At 38.4% G+C, this 21,096-nt stretch overlaps 1 protein-coding gene across 1 annotated transcript in view; it reads right to left on the bottom strand.

Moving 5' to 3' along the window:
• The window catches only part of LOC127441995 (rho-associated protein kinase 1-like), a 102,044-nt gene extending 84,659 nt beyond the window's left edge, over nt 1-17,385 (bottom strand). The window contains exon 1 of the mRNA XM_051699620.1: nt 16,537-17,385. Within this exon, the coding sequence (XP_051555580.1) occupies nt 16,537-16,629 (93 nt within the window). The 5' untranslated portion in view covers nt 16,630-17,385. The remainder of the gene's footprint in view (nt 1-16,536) is intronic.
• Between the last annotated feature and the right edge of the window lie 3,711 nt (nt 17,386-21,096).

Here is a 21,096-nt window from a genome sequence, read left to right as displayed (position 1 = left end):
AGCTTCATTTAATGAACCAAATAGCTTTCAACTGTGTTTGATATAATGGCAAGTGATTTTCTAGTTTCAAATTAGCAATTTAGCATGATTACTCAAGGATAAGGTGTTGGAGTGATGGCTGCTGGAAATGGGGTCTGTCTAGATTTGATCAAAAATGACTTTTTTCAAATAGTGATGGTGCTGTTTTTTACATCAGTAATGTCCTGACTATACTTTGATCAGTTGAATGACACTTTGGTGAATTAAAGTACCGATTTCCTTCCGAAACGGCAAAATATGCACATTATTCCAAGCTTTGGCCGCCAGTGTGTGCGCGTGAGTGTGTGCGCGCGTGTGTGTGTGTGTGTGTGTGTGTGTGTGTATATATATATATATATATACACACACACACACACACACACACTACCAGTCAAAAGTTTTGAAACACTCATTCTTTATTATAATTTTTTTTTTTTTTTTCCACATTTAGAATAATAGTAAAGTCATCAAAACTATGGAATAACATAAATGGAACTATGGGAATTATGTTGTGACTAAACAAAATCCAAAATAAATCAAAACTGTGTTATATTTTAGCATCTTCAAAGTAGTCACCCTTTGTCTAGAATTTGCAGACATGTACTCTTGACATTTTCTCAAGCAACTTCTTGAGGTATCACCCTGGGATGCTTTTTAAACAGTACTGAAGGAGTTCCCATCTATGTTGGGCACTTATTGGCTGCTTTTCTTTATTATTTGGTCCAAGTAATCAATTTCAAAAACTTTTTTTTATTTTTTATAATGAAATAAATTAATATGGTGGCACAATTATATTTTTTGGTATACACAAATTATTTTCAGATCAAAAGATTTTTAAGATCATAAGAAACATTTCAGTCAAGTGTTTCAAAACTTTTGACCGATAGTGTATATATATTTATTTATTTATATACAGTATAAACCTTAAAAGAAATGGTGAACAATTACAGCATCTAAAAACATACACTTTCCCTTAAACAAATATACACATTTTAACCAAAAATGTTAATGATGAGAAAGTCCATGTCCATTTCTCAACATTTCTGATACACTGTTTTATATTCTATTCAGGAACAATCCTATATGACTGGGACAAAGTGTTTTCCAGGAGTGACAAGTCACATACTGTATGTTGTGCGGTGTAGGACTGGTCTAGGAGTGTGAAGAGTGAGACTTTTTGAGCTAAAGATTATCCAGTTGACCCTCTACCCAAAAGGCTTCTTTGCACAACTTTACACACCAGCAACACTGTACAGGTGCAGTATGTAACAACTCGCAGTCTGGTTATCTTGTCAGTAAATGCCTATACATCAATGTCTAGTTGACAAAAACTTCTACATGAGGCAACTTACAGTCAAATTCGATTATGTAACAGTTAATTTGCTTATTGACACGTCGCTAAGCTCCGCCCCCCTTGGTTACAGTTGCTCACTCTGACAAGCTCTGGAACGGACCGGTTTTTGGCTATATATTCTCATAAACGGAATGGATAATATTATCACGTGGGCTGGAATGAAGAGTGACATTGTAAAGCATATTTATCTAATCTTTAATTGTTAAATTACACAGTAATTTGATTGAAAACAGTGGAGACTGTGAATCAGAATTAAGAAAAATGATTATCACAGTCGCTTGAAAAAAGCGTCATTTGATAGTGATTACAAACCTCATAACATTAGTGTAAGTCAAAAGAACTGCTTATATTGTCTCATAACACACTAATTTTGATGCTGTGAACTCTTTATTTACTATCACCTTTACTAAGACCTGAATCAATACCTAAATGAATTAATGTTAAGTTATTCACTTTAATTTACCTTGGAGCAAATATAGGTGTCCTCGCTAATCTGATACATGTTCATTTGGGAATGAGGAACGACACACTTTAATCCATAGCATGCTCTTCTCTAGATTCAAAAGTCAGAAGTTTACATAAACTTAGGTTGAAGTCATTAAAACTCTCATTTATATCTCACATTTCTTACCACTCCACAGATTTCATGTCAGCAAACTTTAGTTTTGGCAAGTCATTTAGGACACCTACTTTGTGCATGACACAAGTAATTTTTCCAACAATTCTTTACAGACAGACTGTTTCACATTTAATTGACTATATCACAATTCCAGTGGGTCAGAAGTTTACATACACTAAGTTAACTGTGCCTTTAAGCAGCTTGGAAAATTCCAGAAAATGATGTCAAGCTTTAGGCAATTAGCCAGTTAGCTTCTGATAGGAGGTGCACTGAATATGAGGTGTACCTGTGGATGTATTTTAAGGCCTACCTTCAAACTCAGTTCCTCTTTGCTTGAGATCATGGGAAAATCAAAAGAAATCTTCCAAGACCTCAGGAAAAAAAATTGTGGACCTCCACAAGTCTGTTTTATCCTTGGGAGCAATTTCCAAATGCCCTAAGGTACCACGTTCATCTGTACAAACAATAGTATGCAAGTATAAACACCATGGGATCACACAGCCATCATACCGCTCAAGAAGGAGACACATTCTGTCTCCTAGAGATGAACGTAGTTTAGTGCGAAAAGTGCAAATCAATCCCAGAACAACTGCAAAGGACTTTGTGAAGATGCTGGAGAAAACATGTAGACAAGTATCTATATCCACAGCAAAACGAGTCCTATATCAACATAACCTGAAAGGGTGCTCAACAAGGAAGAAGCCACTGCTCTAAAACTGCCATAAAAAAAACAGACTACAGTTTGCAAGTGCACATGGGGACAAAGATCTTATTTTTTGGAGAAATGTCCTCTGGTCTGATGAAACAAAAATTGAACTGCTTGGCCATAATGACCATTGTTATGTTTGGAGGAAAAAGGGTGAGGCTTGCAAGCCGATGAACACCATCCCAACCGTGAAGCATGGGGGTGGCAGCATCATGTTGTGGGGATGCTTTTCTGCAGTCTTATTTGAAGTTGTCGCATACGATGTCGTTGAGTTTTGAGCAACTGCATAAATGTAAATATTTGCCAAAAAATTGAAAACATCACCAACATTATCGACCGCATATGTTCAGATACAATATAATACCCCACCACATTTTCAAACAAGAAGCCTACACTTCTAGCACAGCCGAGTAGATGTCATTTCCGGCAAACAACGTCACAGAGTTTAAAGGCATTTGGTGCTGATGTGTGAATGAATGGTACTATCAAAACAGAAGATGCAAAGTCATTGCATGTTTGAACAGCACATGTGGTTAATTAACAAATAAAGAGACAACCCAACAATTTTTCTGTAATTTAACTGGTTGCATGTGTGAAAGGGCCTACTGAGATATAAATGAGAATTACAGACAAACAAAAAAGTAAAACATCTGGATCTATTATGGCAACGAGAATGAGTTTTTTTTTCTCGCATCAGACAGTGTTAATCTCGCCAACTAAATTACTGACTAAAATGTTAATTGATGAAGGGTTTTTTGATTATCAACGATAATGAAGATGAGATGAAAAAGACACATCATGACAATAAGCAAACAATTTTAATGAATTAAAAGTTAAATTAATTCAAATGAATTTTTAAGCAAACTTCACAAAATATAGAAGTGAATAACAATAATTGATTTTGAGTTCCAGTGTTTTAAAATAAAATATCAAACAGAATGAAATTTCATTGCACCATTTGTAATTCAGTAATAAGAGATAATTGGTCAGGGGTCTGAATAATTTTGCAAGGCACTGTATACATATATATATGTGTGTATATATATATATATATATATATATATATATATATATATATATATATATATATACACACACACTGATCAGCCACAACATTTAAACCACTGACAGGTGAAATGAACATTTATTCTCTCATTACAATGGCACCTGTCAAGGGGTGGGATATATTAGGTAGCAAGTGAACAATCAGTTCTTGAATTTCAAGTGTTGGAAGCAGGAAAAATGGGCAAGCGTAAGGATCTGAGCAACTTTGACAAAGGCCAAATTTTGATGGCTAGACAGCTGGGTCAGAGCAGCTCCAAAACGACAGGTCTTGTGGGGTGTTCCCGGTATGCAGTGGTTAGTACCTACAAAAATTGGTCCAAGCAAGGACAACCGGTGAACCGGCGACAGGGTCATGGGCACCCAAGGACCATTTATGCGTGTGGGAAGCGAAGGCTAGCCCGTATGGTCCGATCCCACAGAAGAGCTCCTGTAACACAAATTGCTGAAAAACCTAATGCTGGCCATGACAGAAAGGTGTAAGACACACAGTGCATCACAGCTTGCTGAGTATGGGGCTACATATCCGCAGACCGGTCAGACTGCCCACGCTGACCCGTTCATCGCCAAAAGCGCCTTCAATGGGCACGTGAGCGTCAGAACTGGACCATGGAAAAATGGAAGAAGGTGGCCTGGTCTGATGAATCACGTTTTCTTTTAGATCATGTGGATGGCTGGGTGCCTGTGCGCCATTTACCTGGGGAAGAGATGGCAGCAGGATGCATTACGGGAAGATGACAGGCCAGCGGAGGCAGTGTGATGCTCTGGGAATTGTTCTGCTGGGAAACCTCGGGTCCCGGCATTCATGTGGATGTTACTTTGACATGTACCACCTCCTACCTAAAGATTGTTACAGACCACGTACACCCCTTCATGGCAAAGGCATTCCCTGATGGCAGTGGACTCTTTCAGCAGGATAATGCATCCTGCCATACTGCAAAATTTGTTTAGGAATGGCCTCCAAATTCCCCAGATCTCAATTCAACTGAGCATCTATGGGATGTGCTGGACCAACAAGTCCGATCCATGGAGGCCCCACCTCGCATATATAAACTCAGCAAAAAAAGAACATCCCTTTTTCAGGACACTACATTTTAAAGATAATTTGGTAAAAATCCAAATAACTTTACAGATCTTTATTGTAAAGGGTTTAAACAATGTTTTCCATGCTTGTTCAATGAACCATAAACAATTAATGAACATGCACCTGTGGAACGGTCGTTAAGACACTAACAGCTTACAGATGGTAGGCAATTAAGGTCACAGTTATAAAACTTAGGACACTAAAGAGACCTTTCTACTGACTCTGAAAAACACCAAAAGAAAGATGCCCAGGGTCCCTGCTCATCTGCATGAACGTGCCTTAGGCATGCAGCATGGAGGTATGAAGACTGCAGTTGTGGCCAGGGCAATAAATTGCAATGTCCGTACTGTGAGACGCCTAAGACAGCGCTACAGGGAGACAGGAAGGACAGCTGATCATCCTCACAGTGGCAGACCACAAGTAAAAACACCTGCATAGGATCGGTACATCCGAATATCACACCTGCGGGACAGGTACAACAACAACTGCCCGAGTTACACCAGGAACACACAATCCCTCCATCAGTGATCAGACTGTCCGCAATAGGCTGAGAGAGGCTGGACTGAGGGCTTGTAGGCCTGTTGTAAGGCAGGTCCTTACCAGACATCACCAGCAACAATGTTGCCTATGGGCACAAACTCACCTTCGCTGGACCAGTCAGGACTGGCAAAAAGTGCTCTTCACCGACGAGTCTCGGTTTTGTCTCACCAGAGGTGATGGTTGGACTCGCGTTTATCGTCGAAGGAATGAGCGTTACACCGAGGCCTGTACTCTGGAGCGGGATCGATTTAGAGGTGGAGGGTCCGTCATGGTCTGGGGCGGTGTGTCACAGCATCATCGGACTGAGCTTGTTGTCATTGCAGGCAATCTCAACACTGTGCGTTACAGGAAAGACCTCCTCCTCCCTCATGTGGTACCCTTCCTGCTGGCTCATTCTGACATGACCCTCCAGCATGACAATGCCACCAGCCATACTGCTCGTACTGTGCGTGATTTCCTGCAAGACAGGAATGTCAGTGTTCTGCCATGGCCAGCGAAGAGCCCGGATCTCAATCCCATTGAGCATGTCTGGGACCTGCTGAATCGGAGGGTGAGGGCTAGAGCCATTCCCCCCAGAAATGTCCAGGAATTGCAAGTGCCATGGTGGAAGAGTGGGGTAACATCTCACAACAAGAACTGGCAAATCTGGTGCAGTCCATGAGGACGAGATGCACTGCAGTACTTAATGCAGCTGGAAGCCACACCAGATACTGACTGTTACTTTTGATTTTGACCCCCCCCCCCTTTGTTCAGGGACACATTATTCCATTTCTGTTAGTCACATGTCTGTGAAACTTGTTCAGTTTAAGTTGTTGAATCTTTTTATGTTCATACAAATATTTACACATGTTAAGTTTGCTGAAAATAAAAGCAGTTGAAAGTGAGAGGACGTTTCTTTTTTTGCTGAGTAATATATATATATATATATTTATTATTTAAATGTATTCAAATTCTTTTATTTACAGTTAAATTACTTTTAAGATCTACTTTTTTATTCTTTTTTAGATTATTACTATTTTAAAAATTATATATCATTTTATTTATAATTATTTAGTATAAAAACTATAATATAATTTTAAAAACATATACATTTAGTTTTCATGAATTGTTCTTATTGAATTATTACTATTAAACCTTTATTTTACCAGATTAGTCCCTGGAGATCAAAATCTCTTGATCAGTGTGATTTTTGCTGTCCATGCTGCCATTCAAAAATCAGATCTGCTTAACTTGTGAGGGGGAAAAAATCCCATTCATAATAATTGAATTATGAGTAAATGTAGCCTTTGAGATGAAAATCTGCAAGATTTGGCAATTCAGAAACTAATACACTCCAAAAATAAGATAATATCATGCCTACTTGAACCTGAAAACTGAATTTTTAGATTTATTGCTTTACATAGATGGACAAATAAACATCTTATCTCTATGAAGCAGGCTTTGTTTAATTTCACCAACACTTGAAAACACACTTTCAAAAGGATTCCTGGGTTACAAAAATAAAATTAGGTCAGTGTGCGGAAATAAATATTCTGTGTGAAAATGTCTTTCCTAACACATTCCTCCAGGAATGTAATGTCTGAGGAAAATATAAAAGGCTGGAAACATTGATGCAGGTCGTTTGGTCCAGGGAATAGAGTCATCCCCAGTGTACCGTGAGAAACTGTCACAAACTCCAAGAACACAGTGGGTTTGATCGGCCCTTTGCCCTGCGGTACATGCAGTTCTAGAGTCTCTGCACACTGCAGCTTTATTAGACAAGTCATATCTCGAGCTACCTCTGTAACAGGAAGTATCATAGGCGGATGCAGGGACAGGTGAGTTGATACACATGGAAAGGACAGGTAAGAACAGGCCAGAGGTGAGGGAAAGCTTCAGATGAATAAAACAAAAGTGCCTCTACTCTTACTCTTTGCGCAAGTAAACACAAGGCTTAGGTCTATACAAAGGCTGTGTAACTGGGAGGTTACGGAATTGATCATAATCACTTGTGCCATATAATACACAGTAGTTTGAACAGGATCTTTCTATAAATCCATCAGTCCAAAGCTACAGGTTTAGAAGACACTGCAGTACCCAATAATGGGTTACTGTTCGTCGTCTTTTCCTGTGAGTCTCCAAGCACCCAAACAATGCCTGGCAAAGCATATTTTGAGGAAGGGGCCGTTTACACAACAACGTTTTCAACTAAAAACGGAAAACTTCTTATGCATTTTGGCTGTTTATTTACACAACAACGGCGTTTTGGGGCCTGAAAACGCAAACTTTTGAAAACAGGTTTCAAAGTGCACATTTTTGAAAACGATGCTGTTATCATCTCCGTGTAAACAAAAACAAAAAAAACAAAAAACGCGAATTTGTGAAAACGATGATGTCATGCGCATGCGTATTACATGTTATATAAATAATGATGGATTGACAGGCATCAATTTGAGATGTATAATTATCAATATGAACACTGGTGTCTGTGCAAATAACAATAATCAACTATTTATTCATTTGGAGTGTTTTGTATGGAGTGTGAACATTGTACAGTAGGCAGAACCTGCAATTTGAAAATCTTGAAATTAATGTATGGATTCAGATGGGAAAAATGTATTTGTATTTTAAAGGTTATTTATTTATTTACTTAATTTTATTTGATGTACCTTTACCCTGCAATTCATTTATCCACCGCTTATGTATATAGCCTATAGACAGAGATGTGATGCCATGTACAGTATTCAATGATATGCTTAGAATATGAAAACATGAGGCAGTGAAAATGCATGTTAGATCCAGTGTACACAAGACCTCTCTCTCCATCAGCAGATATCCATATATCAGAGTTCTGTCTGATATCCAAAACCAGTCAACATCCACAGCTTGTTATGTTAACTTACTCTCCTACCAGTCCAAGAGTCAGCAGGTGGAATACAGAAGAAGGCAGGAGAGGAAGTGATGGTAAAAATGAGCAGAGTTTATTGAATAATCTTGAGAGTTCAGTCTATAGGCATGCGCGCGAGTACTTCAAAACAACACGCGAGACATTCAAAACTATAATGGCGGACTACAGGACTGTGTTTGTGTTGCTCAAGATTTTGAGTTTATTGATGCTTCTCCAGCAAAGTAACTGTAGTAATAAAGCAACCTCATCGTCCGTCCAGACAAAATTGCTCGATGCTTTCGCCATCTTCATTGTTCGTATTCATCGCTTTGTGGAAGAATGCCTATGTGCGCAGGCGCGTAGTGTTTCTTTACAAAGTGACATCGTTAACCACTGGCCTGGCATGCATAATACAGCGTTTTTAGTCATTTTCGCGGATCCATGTGAACGGGGATCGTTTTGACAACGTTGTCTTCTGTACGCGAAACTTTTCAAAAATGCAAAGGAAAAACTTTTCCGTTTTTAGTACATCATTGTCGTGTAAACGTACCCTAAATGTACCATAAGAAACTACGAGAAAGAGCATTTTAGTCGACCAAACATTTCAGTCAAAGTCAAATGTTAGATATAGACAAACTGAGAATTCTACACATCAAAAATGCCAAAATCAACAATAATGTTGCATTCTATTAAGTTATCTCAAACTGATTTCTGTTCTGATTTAAAACTCAATGCTACAATGGATGACAGACTCGCATGCATCATTTGCTGTGTGTTGCATCGCATATATTTCTTCATTCTTTCACTTGTTTACTTATTCTTCATTTATTGCTGCTAGACTCAATATAGCCTACTCTATTTAGTCTGCTCACTACAGTTCCACCTACACCATTACACATCACACTTGTGTATTCTGCTGCTGAATGTCTACTGTGCATTTTTGTACTGCATACTGTATATTGTATCTTCTATATTCTGCATATATCATGCATACTATATATCGCGTGTAATGTTATATCATGAGTAATTGATGTGGCATTTTTTAAAGCTTTTGGAGCAAACCACATGGCCATTAGACACGAATTCGGATTCTGATTTAGGACTGGGCTGAATGGTTTTACGTTGATAGAGGCCTACAATAAGTTAAAGAAAAGGAATAGGTCTACAAAGTTCACTGCAATTCTATCAAACAAGTTAGTATCGTACTATACTAGAATTCGCCTAGTGATAGAGCAATTTATAGTCCAATCAGCCAATAGTTTGGCTTTCTGAGATTGTCAGCATAGGCATAAGTAAAATATTTCAGTGCATATTTTCACTGGTGGCCAGAAGTTTGGAAAAATGTACAGATTTTGCTGTTTTGTAAGGAAATTGGTACTTTAATTCACCAAAGTGGCATTCAACTGATCACAAAGTATAGTCAGGACATTACTGATATAAAAAACAGCACCATCACTATTTGAAAAAAGTAATTTTTGATCAAATCTAGACAGGCCCCATTTCCAGCAGCCATCACTCCAACACCTTATCCTTGAGTAATCATGCTTAATTGCTAATTTGGTACCAGAAAATCACTTGCCATTATATCAAACACAGTTGAAAGCTATTTGGTTCATTAAATGAAGCTTAACATTGTCTTTGTGTTTGTTTTTGAGTTGCCACAGTATGAAATAGACTGCATGTCTTAAGGTCAATATTAGATAAAAAAAATGGTAAAAAAGAAACAGGAGGAATGAAGGCTATACAATGCTTGAAACTGCAAAAAATTGAAGATTTCATACAAAGGTGTACACTACAGTCTTCAAAGACAAAGGACAACTGGCTTTAACAAAGACAGAATGAGATGTGGAAGGCCAGATGTACAACTAAACAAGAGGATAAGTACATCAGAGTCTCTAGTTTGAGAAATAGACGCCTCACATGTCCTCAGCTGACAGCTTCATTGAATTCTACCCGCTCAACACCAGTTTCATGTACAACAGTAAAGAGAAGACTCAGGGGTGCAGGCCTTATGGGAAGAATTGCAAAGAAAAAGCCACTTTTGAAACAGAAAAACAAAAAGAAAAGGTTAGAGTGGGCAAAGAAACACAGACGTTGGACAACAGATAATTGGAAAAGAGTGTTATGGATCTTAACCCCATTGAGCTGTTGTGGGATCAGCTAGACTGTAAGGTGCGTGAGAAGTGCCCGACAAGACAGCCACATCTATGGCAAGTGCTACAGGAAGCGTGGAGTGTAATGTCACCTGAGTATCTGGACAAACTGACAGCTAGAATGCCAAGGATCTGCAAAGCTGTCATTGCTGCACATGGAGGATTTTTTGTGAACATTTTTTTCAAATTGTAATAGTAATTTTTCACGTTATTAATGTGCTGACTATACATTGTGATCAGTTGAATGCCACTTTGGTGAATAAAAGTACCAATTTCTTTCCATAAGAGCAAAATCTGTACATTATTCCAAACTTTTGGCCACCAGTGCAAGTAAATAATGAACTGAAAAACCCATTTCACTCAACCAATTATTGGAATGTTCTTGTAGAATGCTTATGGTCCAATTGCACATATGCACCGATGTATCAGACAATAATCGGTATCGGCCGCTATAAGCTATTATCTGCTATTATACCGATTGTTTAAAAACAGCCGATGATCAGGGCCAATTATTTCCGGTCAATCAAAAGGGGTTTCATGATAAGTATCGATAACAAACAATATGAAAATAAATATCGTAATAATGTTTTTGGCATATTTATTTTCATATCGTTCGATACAGATATTTATTACGATATACATTTCGTACCATTAATGGGGAAGGAAATGCCCTCCACATGTTTGCTAGACCTTAAGTATAAATGTAGACATAACTTGTTTGTTTACAAGTAACCTCCACAGGGTAAGCTACCTTTTAATTTGGAGTTCAAGAAGAATACTCAGTTTAGGATTTAATCCTACATGGTGTGACCTATTTTTGATGAAATTTTGCCAATTTCATCGTTTTCAGCAGACGTTTGACTCCACAGAAATACATTTTTTGTGACGCTCCACACTCCAGCTCAGTAGGTGGCGGTAATGCACCACCATAAGCTGAAATGGCAACCGCCAATAAACATCACAAGAAGAAACACTTTCTTGCCTGTGTCAAAACATTAGCGGATGTGACAGCACTATGGATCATGAAAAAACGTTTAACTAAATAGTACATAAATAAACAGCAATGGTGTTGATGTCAGAGTTGTTGTTGTGTTCAGTCGATAGCTGTATTGCATTGTCAGTGCTGTCTTGCTCGATACACAACGATATCATATTAGCCGGCTACGATTTCTCCGGAAGTGGCGATTTCATCCTTTTGAACACCCTTATATGGAAACGCGGCTTTAATCGCACATTGTTTTTGCAATAATATGGTTTTTCGCATAAGTTAAATTCGCAACTTGGATGAAAACATAGCTACTGACAGCAGAGTTGCAATTTGTAGGATTTGCACTGCAAGAATTTCATGAGGTGAAACTACTATTAAAACTTTTATCACTAATTTGATTACTCACCCTAAAGCTTGACACAGCAAGAAATATGACTAGTATGAGGTAGGCTATTTTAAGTTCAAACTTCATTATTCAGAATTCTGCTATTGTGAGTTAAAAACATTCAGAAAAAAAAAAAAAATTCTACCAATTTAATGTGAGCCTGACAGGAGGCTATTCAGAATTCAGTTAATTGAGTTAACAATGTGCTTCTTTCAGAGTTTTGATTATAACTGAGATCAGAAACATGGAAAACAGAAAAAGCTTTTATTTAAATGTATTTTGAAGTTGTGTAATAAATTATCAGTGGTTTGAAACAAGGTGGCAAAACCTCAACACAAATGTTCCTAGTAGATACAAGTGGAAAAAAAATAGGCCTCCAACAAGTCACTACAATGTTTCATAATTCTATATATATAACAAGATATACTGTATATTAGAAGAAAATATATTAGAATTAGTGATAGACTGATATATTGTCCATTAAAAGCAATATACTTACAGCAATCTGTGCAAATTGGACATCAGACAATGTAATTAATTATCAGTAGGTATGCCCCGATCAGGATTTTCACAGCCAATACAATAACCAATTTTCTTGTCATCTAATGGTCCGATACAGATATGATCACTAACCTTTTTTCAGCAGCTCTGTCATAACTGGTTATATGTAAGCTTTCTGCTCACAGTCACTGTTAACTGAATTTCCTTGCTGGTAATACAATAGTTGCTACTATAATTGATAATTAAACACCAAAATATTAATTTTTTAAAAGAAAATGTTTTTTTAATAAGCCTTTAAACAAGTTTGCTTACACAAAATATTCTCCATATTAGAGCAGATAGTCCTATAAAGAATGTCGCTAAGTGTCTACCTTAAGTCGAACTGATTAAACTTAATGTGACATTTTTGGTTGTTTATTCATTCATTGCCACGATTTCATTAATTGTAATTATTCATTATTTTATTATTTATTTTTGTTTATATTTGCATGTTATTTAATACATCATATAATAGTACCATAATACTGAATGTAAAATTATTATATCTATAAATATGTTCCCTGCCTTTTCATTTTGTTCGTTCTTGGTAATATTAGTTTCTCTTTCAGTTGTTCCCGTTGGAACTTTAAGTCTCATGAGGCAAGAAATTAAAAGAGAGCAGAGGAAGAGCACATGTGAGTGAACTGAAGAGTTGCTAATGTACAGTATATGTACTAATGGTGATGCCATTTGCTCGAGAGCTATTTCATAAAGATTTTTGAATTATAACTCATCTTGTAACCCACGTTAATATTATTATGATACCTATGGGACGATAATAAAGACAGTTTCACAGCACACAGCGGTTACCCTTTGCAGTGTCGCATGTGAAACGCCATATCCTGTACATAAGCTTTTTATATCCGCCACACCACTCACACTGGATCGTTCTTAACTACAGAATCAAGTTTGTTGTCTTAAAACATTCGGCCAGTGTTCCCCACACACCTGTGATGACAAGACAGTGAGGCTTAAGTCTTAGAGTCGTGCGTCTTTTGTGACATGGGTGATCGGTTTATGCGATCGGCCAAATGGTGAATATCAGCCAATACCGATCGGTGGCTGATACCGATTGAGTCATAAGAAGTGTATATCATCCGATACAGATCGGTGGCCTATCAATCCATAGGAAGTGAATATTGGGCGAAACCGATCGAGTCATAGGAAGTAAATATCGGCCGATACCGAACGAGTCATAAGAAGTGTATATATCGGCTGATACTGATCAGTGGCCGAACGATCGAGTCATAGCAAGTGAATATCGGCCGATACCGATCAAGTCATAGGAAGTAAATATCGGCCAATACCGAACGAGTCATTAGAAGCGTATATCGTCCAATACCAATCGGTGGCCAATCGATCAAGCCACTGAAAGTGAATTTCATCTGATATTGATCGGTGGCCAATCTATCGAGTCATAGGAAATGAATATCAGCCGATACCGACTGAGTCATAGGAAGTAAATATCGGCCAATACCGAACGAGTCATAAGAAGCGTATATCGTCCAATACCGATTGGTGGCCAATCGATCGAGTCACAGGAAGTGAATATCGTCCGATACCGATCAAGTCATAGGAAGTGAATATCGGCCGATACCGATCGAGTCATAGGAAGTGAATATCAGCCGATACCGATCGAGTCATAGGAAGTGAATATCGGCCGATACCGATCGAGTCATAGGAAGTTAATATAGACCGATACTGATAGGGCTGGGGAAAAGAAATCTATTCTGTAACAAATCGCGATTCTTGAGCCAAACAATTTTAAAATAGTCTCCCTGATGAAAAAAAAATTTTTTTATTAAAAAAAAAAAAAAAATACCTGTTTATCTTAATGCTACAATGATTAATAGATAAATATAGGAAGCTATATTTGTGCAGAGTTCCACATTAACAAGGTTTTCTCTCTGAGATACTTTGTCTCTTTAATTCTTTACATTTAGTCCTTTAATGCACCGCTGCTACAGCCATCAAGCGCCGTTTGTTCACTGTCAGACGTCAAAATCCTCTGTTGTGATCAATGTTCCTGTAATTATGCATAATCCAAAAGTTTATTTGAGATGTTGTGGAAAGTATTTGTCAGGAGTCATTCTGCAGATTCTGTCTGACACTGCTTTAATAAATAGCTTAGCTGAAAAAAGGCTTATCAAACTGTTGGATTCCATAAACTAGGCTACATGTCGCACCCCCACAATATTTAATTTATTTATTTTTTTTTTATCTTTTTATGAAGTTTTTGTATCAAAACATCCAATGGCAATACTTACAGAACTGCAATATTCATGATATATCATGAGGATATATCATTGTAATATCAAATCGGGCAATTGCCAGCCATAGATACCGATCAAGTCATAGGAAGTGTATATCGGCTGATACCAATCGGTGGCCAATCGATCAAGTCATAGGAAGTAAATATCGACCAATACTAATCGGTGGCCAATCGATCGAGTCATAGAAGTAAATATCGACCGATACTAATCGGTGGCCGATTGATCGAGTCATGGGAATTTAATATCGGCCGATACCGATTGGTGGCCAATCGATCGAGTCATAGAAGTAAATATCGACCGATACTCATCGGTGGCCGATTGATCGAGTCATGGGAATTTAATATCGGCCGATACCGATTGGTGGCCAATCGATCGAGTCATAGGAAGTAAATATCGGCCGATACCGATTGGTGGCCAATCGATCGAGTCATAGGAAGTAAATATCGGCCGATACCGATTGGTGGCCAATCGATCGAGTCATAGAAGTAAATATCGACCGATACTAATCGGTGGCCGATTGATCGAGTCATGGGAATTTAATATCGGCCGATACCGATTGGTGGCCAATCGATCGAGTCATAGGAAGTAAATATCGGCCGATACCGATTGGTGGCCAATCGATCGAGTCATAGGAAGTAAATATCGGCCGATACTGATTGGTGGCCAATCGATCGAGTCATAGGAAGTAAATATCGACCGATACTAATTGGTGGCCGATCGATCGAGTCATAGGAAGTTAATATCGGCCGATACCGATCGGTGTCCAATCGAACACAGCATCCCTAATTATCGATTATTTGATCATTTATTATCAAATAATTGATCGATATTATTTGATCGGTATTGTTTTCATTTAATGCATGTTACTGCTATACAATCCAGCTTCGACCTAAAGGGGATGGTGGTTTTACAAGGGGGATGGTTTTGCCATTTCTCTCAACAAGGGGGATGGCACCCCCTCGCATCCCTATTGTATAGGCATAATTAAACTGTCTCTTTGTATTATGCATTACTGTTCCTGAAATTCATTGACTTAACAGTATATAGTCGACAAAATAATTACAATGTATTTTAAATGTCTGATATTAGGCGTTAGACGTTCCTGGGCATTGCTTGTACAAATCTACAGCAGTAGTTGTAGCGGTTGTCAAAGTCAAGTAAGATTGAAGACTACATATAATAGTGGCATCAATGCCAGTCTCTGAATGCTCAGTTTGAAAATATGCAATTATGTTCGGATTTGATACTTCATCCCCTTTAATTCAGCGAGACATTTAAGACCACAACATTTCAATAAACCAACCTATCTGTGTGCAACACTCTTGAAGACATCAAATGAATCCAATCAAATGAATCGCTTTGCGAGTTAGTATCACATCAACATAAAATTACACTGGATATTGAGTTATGAACTTGATATTACAAAGCATTTGCACCGTGTGTACAGTCACTTCATTGTGGGAAAACAAGCAAACACTTAATGCAAATACAGATCATATTTAAGTTCATTGCAAAGCAGTGGATTAGGCTAGTGAAGCCTAGTGGTAAAAGGCCCTGGCTGGCAACTGAAAGGATGTGGGTTCAAACCTGGTTGTTACAAGGGGGGGTTGAACCTGTAATAAGTCGTGTACTGTCAACTGCTTTGGACAAGATGGGACCTATAATTAGTAATTCGTTCGTATAAGTTCAAAGAAGTTCATAAAGTAGAAATGTAGACAAAACACAAATTTAAATCTAGTGCCTCAAAACCGCTGAATGTAAAAATAGTGCATTGAATGGCCAATAAGATCAATTACGATTCTGTTTCTGTGTTGTTTTGTATACGGTATCCTACAATGCTGTGTATTTCACATTTATGTCGGGTTGTGTTGATGTTGGCAAGCAATTTACCTAATGAAATGTCTCGTAAAACGAATCATACCTTCTCAATAAAATTCATAACACTTACCAGCAGACAGTCTGTGTTGACCTCTGATTTGGGATCCTTCAGCATGGCATCGATCTTCTCGAAACGAGCTGTCAAACTTTCTCCAGCAGACATGTTGATTACTGGTCGGATGCGTTTAATTCAAGAGATATGAGTTTATCCGGCTAAGATTAGCGAGTTAGCTCGCTAACTTCCTCTGCCCTCACAAAGCAATAAACACTAGTTTGATCAAAGCAACGTTTTGTGTCTTACATCCTTGTTATCACTCTCGCTGAAACGTATAAAAGACCGAGAGTTGATAAAAAGCCACATTTTCAGGAAAAATCAAAACAACAACAACAAAACGAGGCGTCCGGATTAGTCCATGACAATTTACAAACAAACACAAAAAGTAGCAGCAACAGATTATACTGCGCTAAGCTAATTTAGCTTCAGGAGGAATGAGGGGATCAGACTTCTTAAAAAAACATACAAGTTGATCACATTTACGCACAAGTACGTGATAAAATAAGTGTTGCAAAGTTAGTATGCGGCCACATGAAGTTCGTTTCCCCAGGCCTGTGTCCATATAAATGAGTGCCAGGCCAAACGAGTCTGACAGCTGCAAAGAAGTGGCGAAAAAAATTTCGCCTTGCAAATTTCGATCAGTAAAAACACGATCCTGGTTAAAACGAGCTTTGGTAAATCCTTCTGCGTTTAATATCTCATGGTCCGCGGGACGGCTTTGCGTTTCCCAACGAGCATGTAATCCACGAGGCTGTAACAATACGCAAAAATCAGGCTTTAATCGATGCTAGTTTAAAAAAAAAAACAAAAAAAAAACTAGGTGCCCGATTTTCTCCCACTGCCTGACCAATATGTCCGCCTTCCTGTTGAAACACCACGGAGAGTCAACTTCGAAATCTCGCCTACTGCGCATGTGCACAACCTCCGTGGCGCTTACAGGATGCAAAATCACGAATCGTACTATGGTAAACGTTTAGCTCATGAATATTAATTAGACAGACGTGACGCTGCGTTTTGATCTTCCTGGAGCGTCCAGTTATGTAGCTGTATTAATATTCATAAGACAAGCACTCACCAGTAGCATTTGTTAATTCGAAATCCGTTTGGTTTTAGCTAATTAAGTAGCTGTTTGGCCAACTTTAATTTACATAATTAATATTCATGAGTTACTCCTTCACAATAGTAAAAATTCAATGTATAGGGTTAGGTTTATGATTAAAGGGTTACAGTTCAAAGGATGGAGGCACAACGCTTTACAAGAGTGTGCCCTGCTGACGTGAAACACATCAGGAATATCTTTGCACACCTCAAAAATATGCATTATAATGTGCCATAATGTATAAACTCCGACATAGTCTAGATGTATGTATGGGACATTATTTAAAAATATTACAAACTGGGGCCTGGGTAGCTCAGCTGGTAGGTAGCTGTGCAGTGTGTAAACCGCACTCCCCTGGCCTCAAGAGGCACACTAGGGGCTGTAGACTTTAGCCTTCTCCTTAGCCTGCTGCCTCCCATGCCAGAGATGCTGGTTCAAATCCCGCTCGGAGCTGGTGAAACAGGACCAGTTACATCCTCATGAAGGTAAAAAAAAATAATATATAATCCCCTGAAAAGCAAAACCAGTAGGCAAATATGGCCCCATTTTGTAAATGTTAATTTCTGACACTGGTAGTATTATTAATTATTAAATGCAAAAGTGCTAGAAGTCTTCAGAACCAGTTACAGACTGTCAGAATCAGAATGAGCTTTATTGCCTAGTGTGCTCATGTACACAAGGAATTTTTTTTGGGTGATAGGAGAAACAAGTGCACACAGAACATTACAGTGAGACACAGAATATAAGAGTATAAATAGACATACAAATAATAGGACATATAACAGAATGGTGTATGTACATGTGCATGTGGTAATATATGTGCAAGGTATGGGGTATGTACAGTTATTGAATTAAATATGAGTGAATTTACATATTTACATGAGATATGTATTTACATTATTGCACTATGGAGTCCTGAGGCAGTTTAACTGTTCATGAGGAAAATGGCCAGAGGGTAAAAACTGTTCTTGTGCCTGGATGTCCTGGTGCTCAGTGCTCTGTAGCTCTGGCCAGAGGGCAACAGTTCAAAGAGGCAGTGGGCAGGGTGTGTGGGGTCCAGAGTGATTCTACCTGCACGTTTCCTCACTCTGGAGACTTACAAGTCTTGGAAGGTGGGCGGGGAGGGGGCACCAATAATCCTCTCAGCAGTCCTGACTGTCTGTTGTAGTTTCCTTCTGTCTGATTTGGTGGCTGATCCAAACCAGACAGCTACAGATTATAAAAGGATAAAAAACATTATAAAGAGTCCACAATCATATATGTCTTTTTTGTTGACAAATCGTTGTGGTTTTTGGCAGTGTTGGGTGTATCCAATTACGAGGTATTTAGTTAACGTAATCGCATTATTTTGTAGTAAAAAAGTAGTGTAACACATTACATTTTAAATTCTTGTAATCAGATTCAGTTACTGTATATGGAAATATAGATGTTTTGAATTTAAGCAGAAAACCAAAAACTTTTCTAGGAAAAGCTTTTTCGAAAGTAACTTAAAAGTAAAATAATTAGTACTGTGATTACATTTTAGATTACGTAATCAATAAAGTAATCTTTTAAAAAAAAAAAAAGAAGTAATTTGTAGTGGACTACTTATTTTGAGTAACTTACCCAACACTGATTGTTGGAGGAAACATCAGTGTCTAGATATGACTGTATGTTAATGCAAAAAGGGGCATAGCACTCAGTAATGTACATATGTGTACATTACTGTACAATCATTACTGTACATTATGTGTACAATCTCACACTGGACTGTCATAAATTATATTTCTCTTAACAACACACTGGCAACTGACTATCAACCGACAGCTTGAATGTCAATACAACCATTATACAACCTTACTGCATACTTATATATATATATATATATATATACACTATATTGCCAAAAGTATTCGCTCACCCATCCAAATAATTGAATTTAGGTGTTCCAATCACTTCCATGGCCACAGGTGTATAAAATGAAGCACCTAGGCATGCAGAGTGCTTCTACAAACATTTGTGAAAGAATGGGCCGCTCTCAGGAGCTCAGTGAATTCCAGCGTGGTACTGTGATAGGATGCCACCTGTGCAACAAGTCCAGTCGTGAAATTTCCTCACTACTAAATATTCCACAGTCAACTGTCAGTGGTATTATAACAAAGTGGAAGCGATTGGGAATGGCAGCAACTCAGCCACGAAGTGGTAGGCCACGTAAAATGACAGAGCGGGGTCAGCGGATGCTGAGGCGCATAGTGCGCAGAGGTCGCCAACTTTCTGCAGAGTCAATCACTACAGACCTCCAAAGTTCATGTGGCCTTCAGATTAGCTCAAGAACAGTGCGTAGAGAGCTTCATGGAATGGGTTTCCATGGCCGAGCAGCTGCATCCAAGCCATACATCACCAAGTGCAATGCAAAGCGTCGGATGCAGTGGTGTAAAGCACGCCGCCACTGGACTCTAGAGCAGTGGAGACGCGTTCTCTGGAGTGACGAATCACGCTTCTCCATCTGGCAATCTGATGGACGAGTCTGGGTTTGGCGGTTGCCAGGAGAACGGTACTTGTCTGACTGCATTGTGCCGACTGTGAAGTTTGGTGGAGGGGGGATTATGGTGTGGGGTTGTTTTTCAGGAGCTGGGCTTGGCCCCTTAGTTCCAGTGAAAGGAACTCTGAATGCTTCAGCATACCAAGAGATTTTGGACAATTCCATGCTCCCAACTTTGTGGGAACAGTTTGGGGATGGCCCCTTCCTGTTCCAACATGACTGCGCACCAGTGCACAAAGCAAGGTCCATAAAGACATGGATGAGCGAGTTTGGTGTGGAAGAACTTGACTGGCCTGCACAGAGTCCTGACCTCAACCCGATAGAGCACCTTTGGGATGAATTAGAGCAAAGACTGCGAGCCAGGCCTTCTCGTCCAACATCAGTGTCTGACCTCACAAATGCCCTTCTGGAAGAATGGTCAAAAATTCCCATAAACACACTCCTAAACCTTGTGGAAAGACTTCCCAGAATAGTTGAAGCTGTTATAGCTGCAAAGGGTGGGCCGACGTCATATTAAACCCTGTGGATTAAGAATGGGATGTCACTTAAATTCATATGCGTCTAAAGGCAGGTGAGCGAATACTTTTGGCAATATAGTGTATATATATATATAATTTGTATTGTATACTGTGTATTCTATATTGTGTGTATTGTATACTGTAAATTGTATGTTATTATTTGTATATTGTGTTGTGTGTAATTGTGTATATTAGATATGTAAATTGTGTTGTGTAAATCTGATGTTTATTATAAATTGGTATATGTCTCATCACTTTCATGGCTGCTATGTTGCTCGGAACTGCACCCAAGACTTTCACCCACTGATGCACTTGTGTATATGGTTAAGTGACAATAAATGTGTGTGAAAAGAGTTTCCAAACAAAATAAACATGTTTATGAAAAAATAAATAAAAATCGTGTTAAATTATGACAGCCACATAAAACATCTTTATAT

This window comes from Myxocyprinus asiaticus, chromosome 6 (genome assembly GCF_019703515.2).
Source record: "Myxocyprinus asiaticus isolate MX2 ecotype Aquarium Trade chromosome 6, UBuf_Myxa_2, whole genome shotgun sequence".
Taxonomy (NCBI): Eukaryota; Metazoa; Chordata; class Actinopteri; order Cypriniformes; family Catostomidae; genus Myxocyprinus; species Myxocyprinus asiaticus.
Note: the sequence above shows the minus strand (reverse complement) of the source record. Positions and strands in the feature narration are given on the sequence as shown.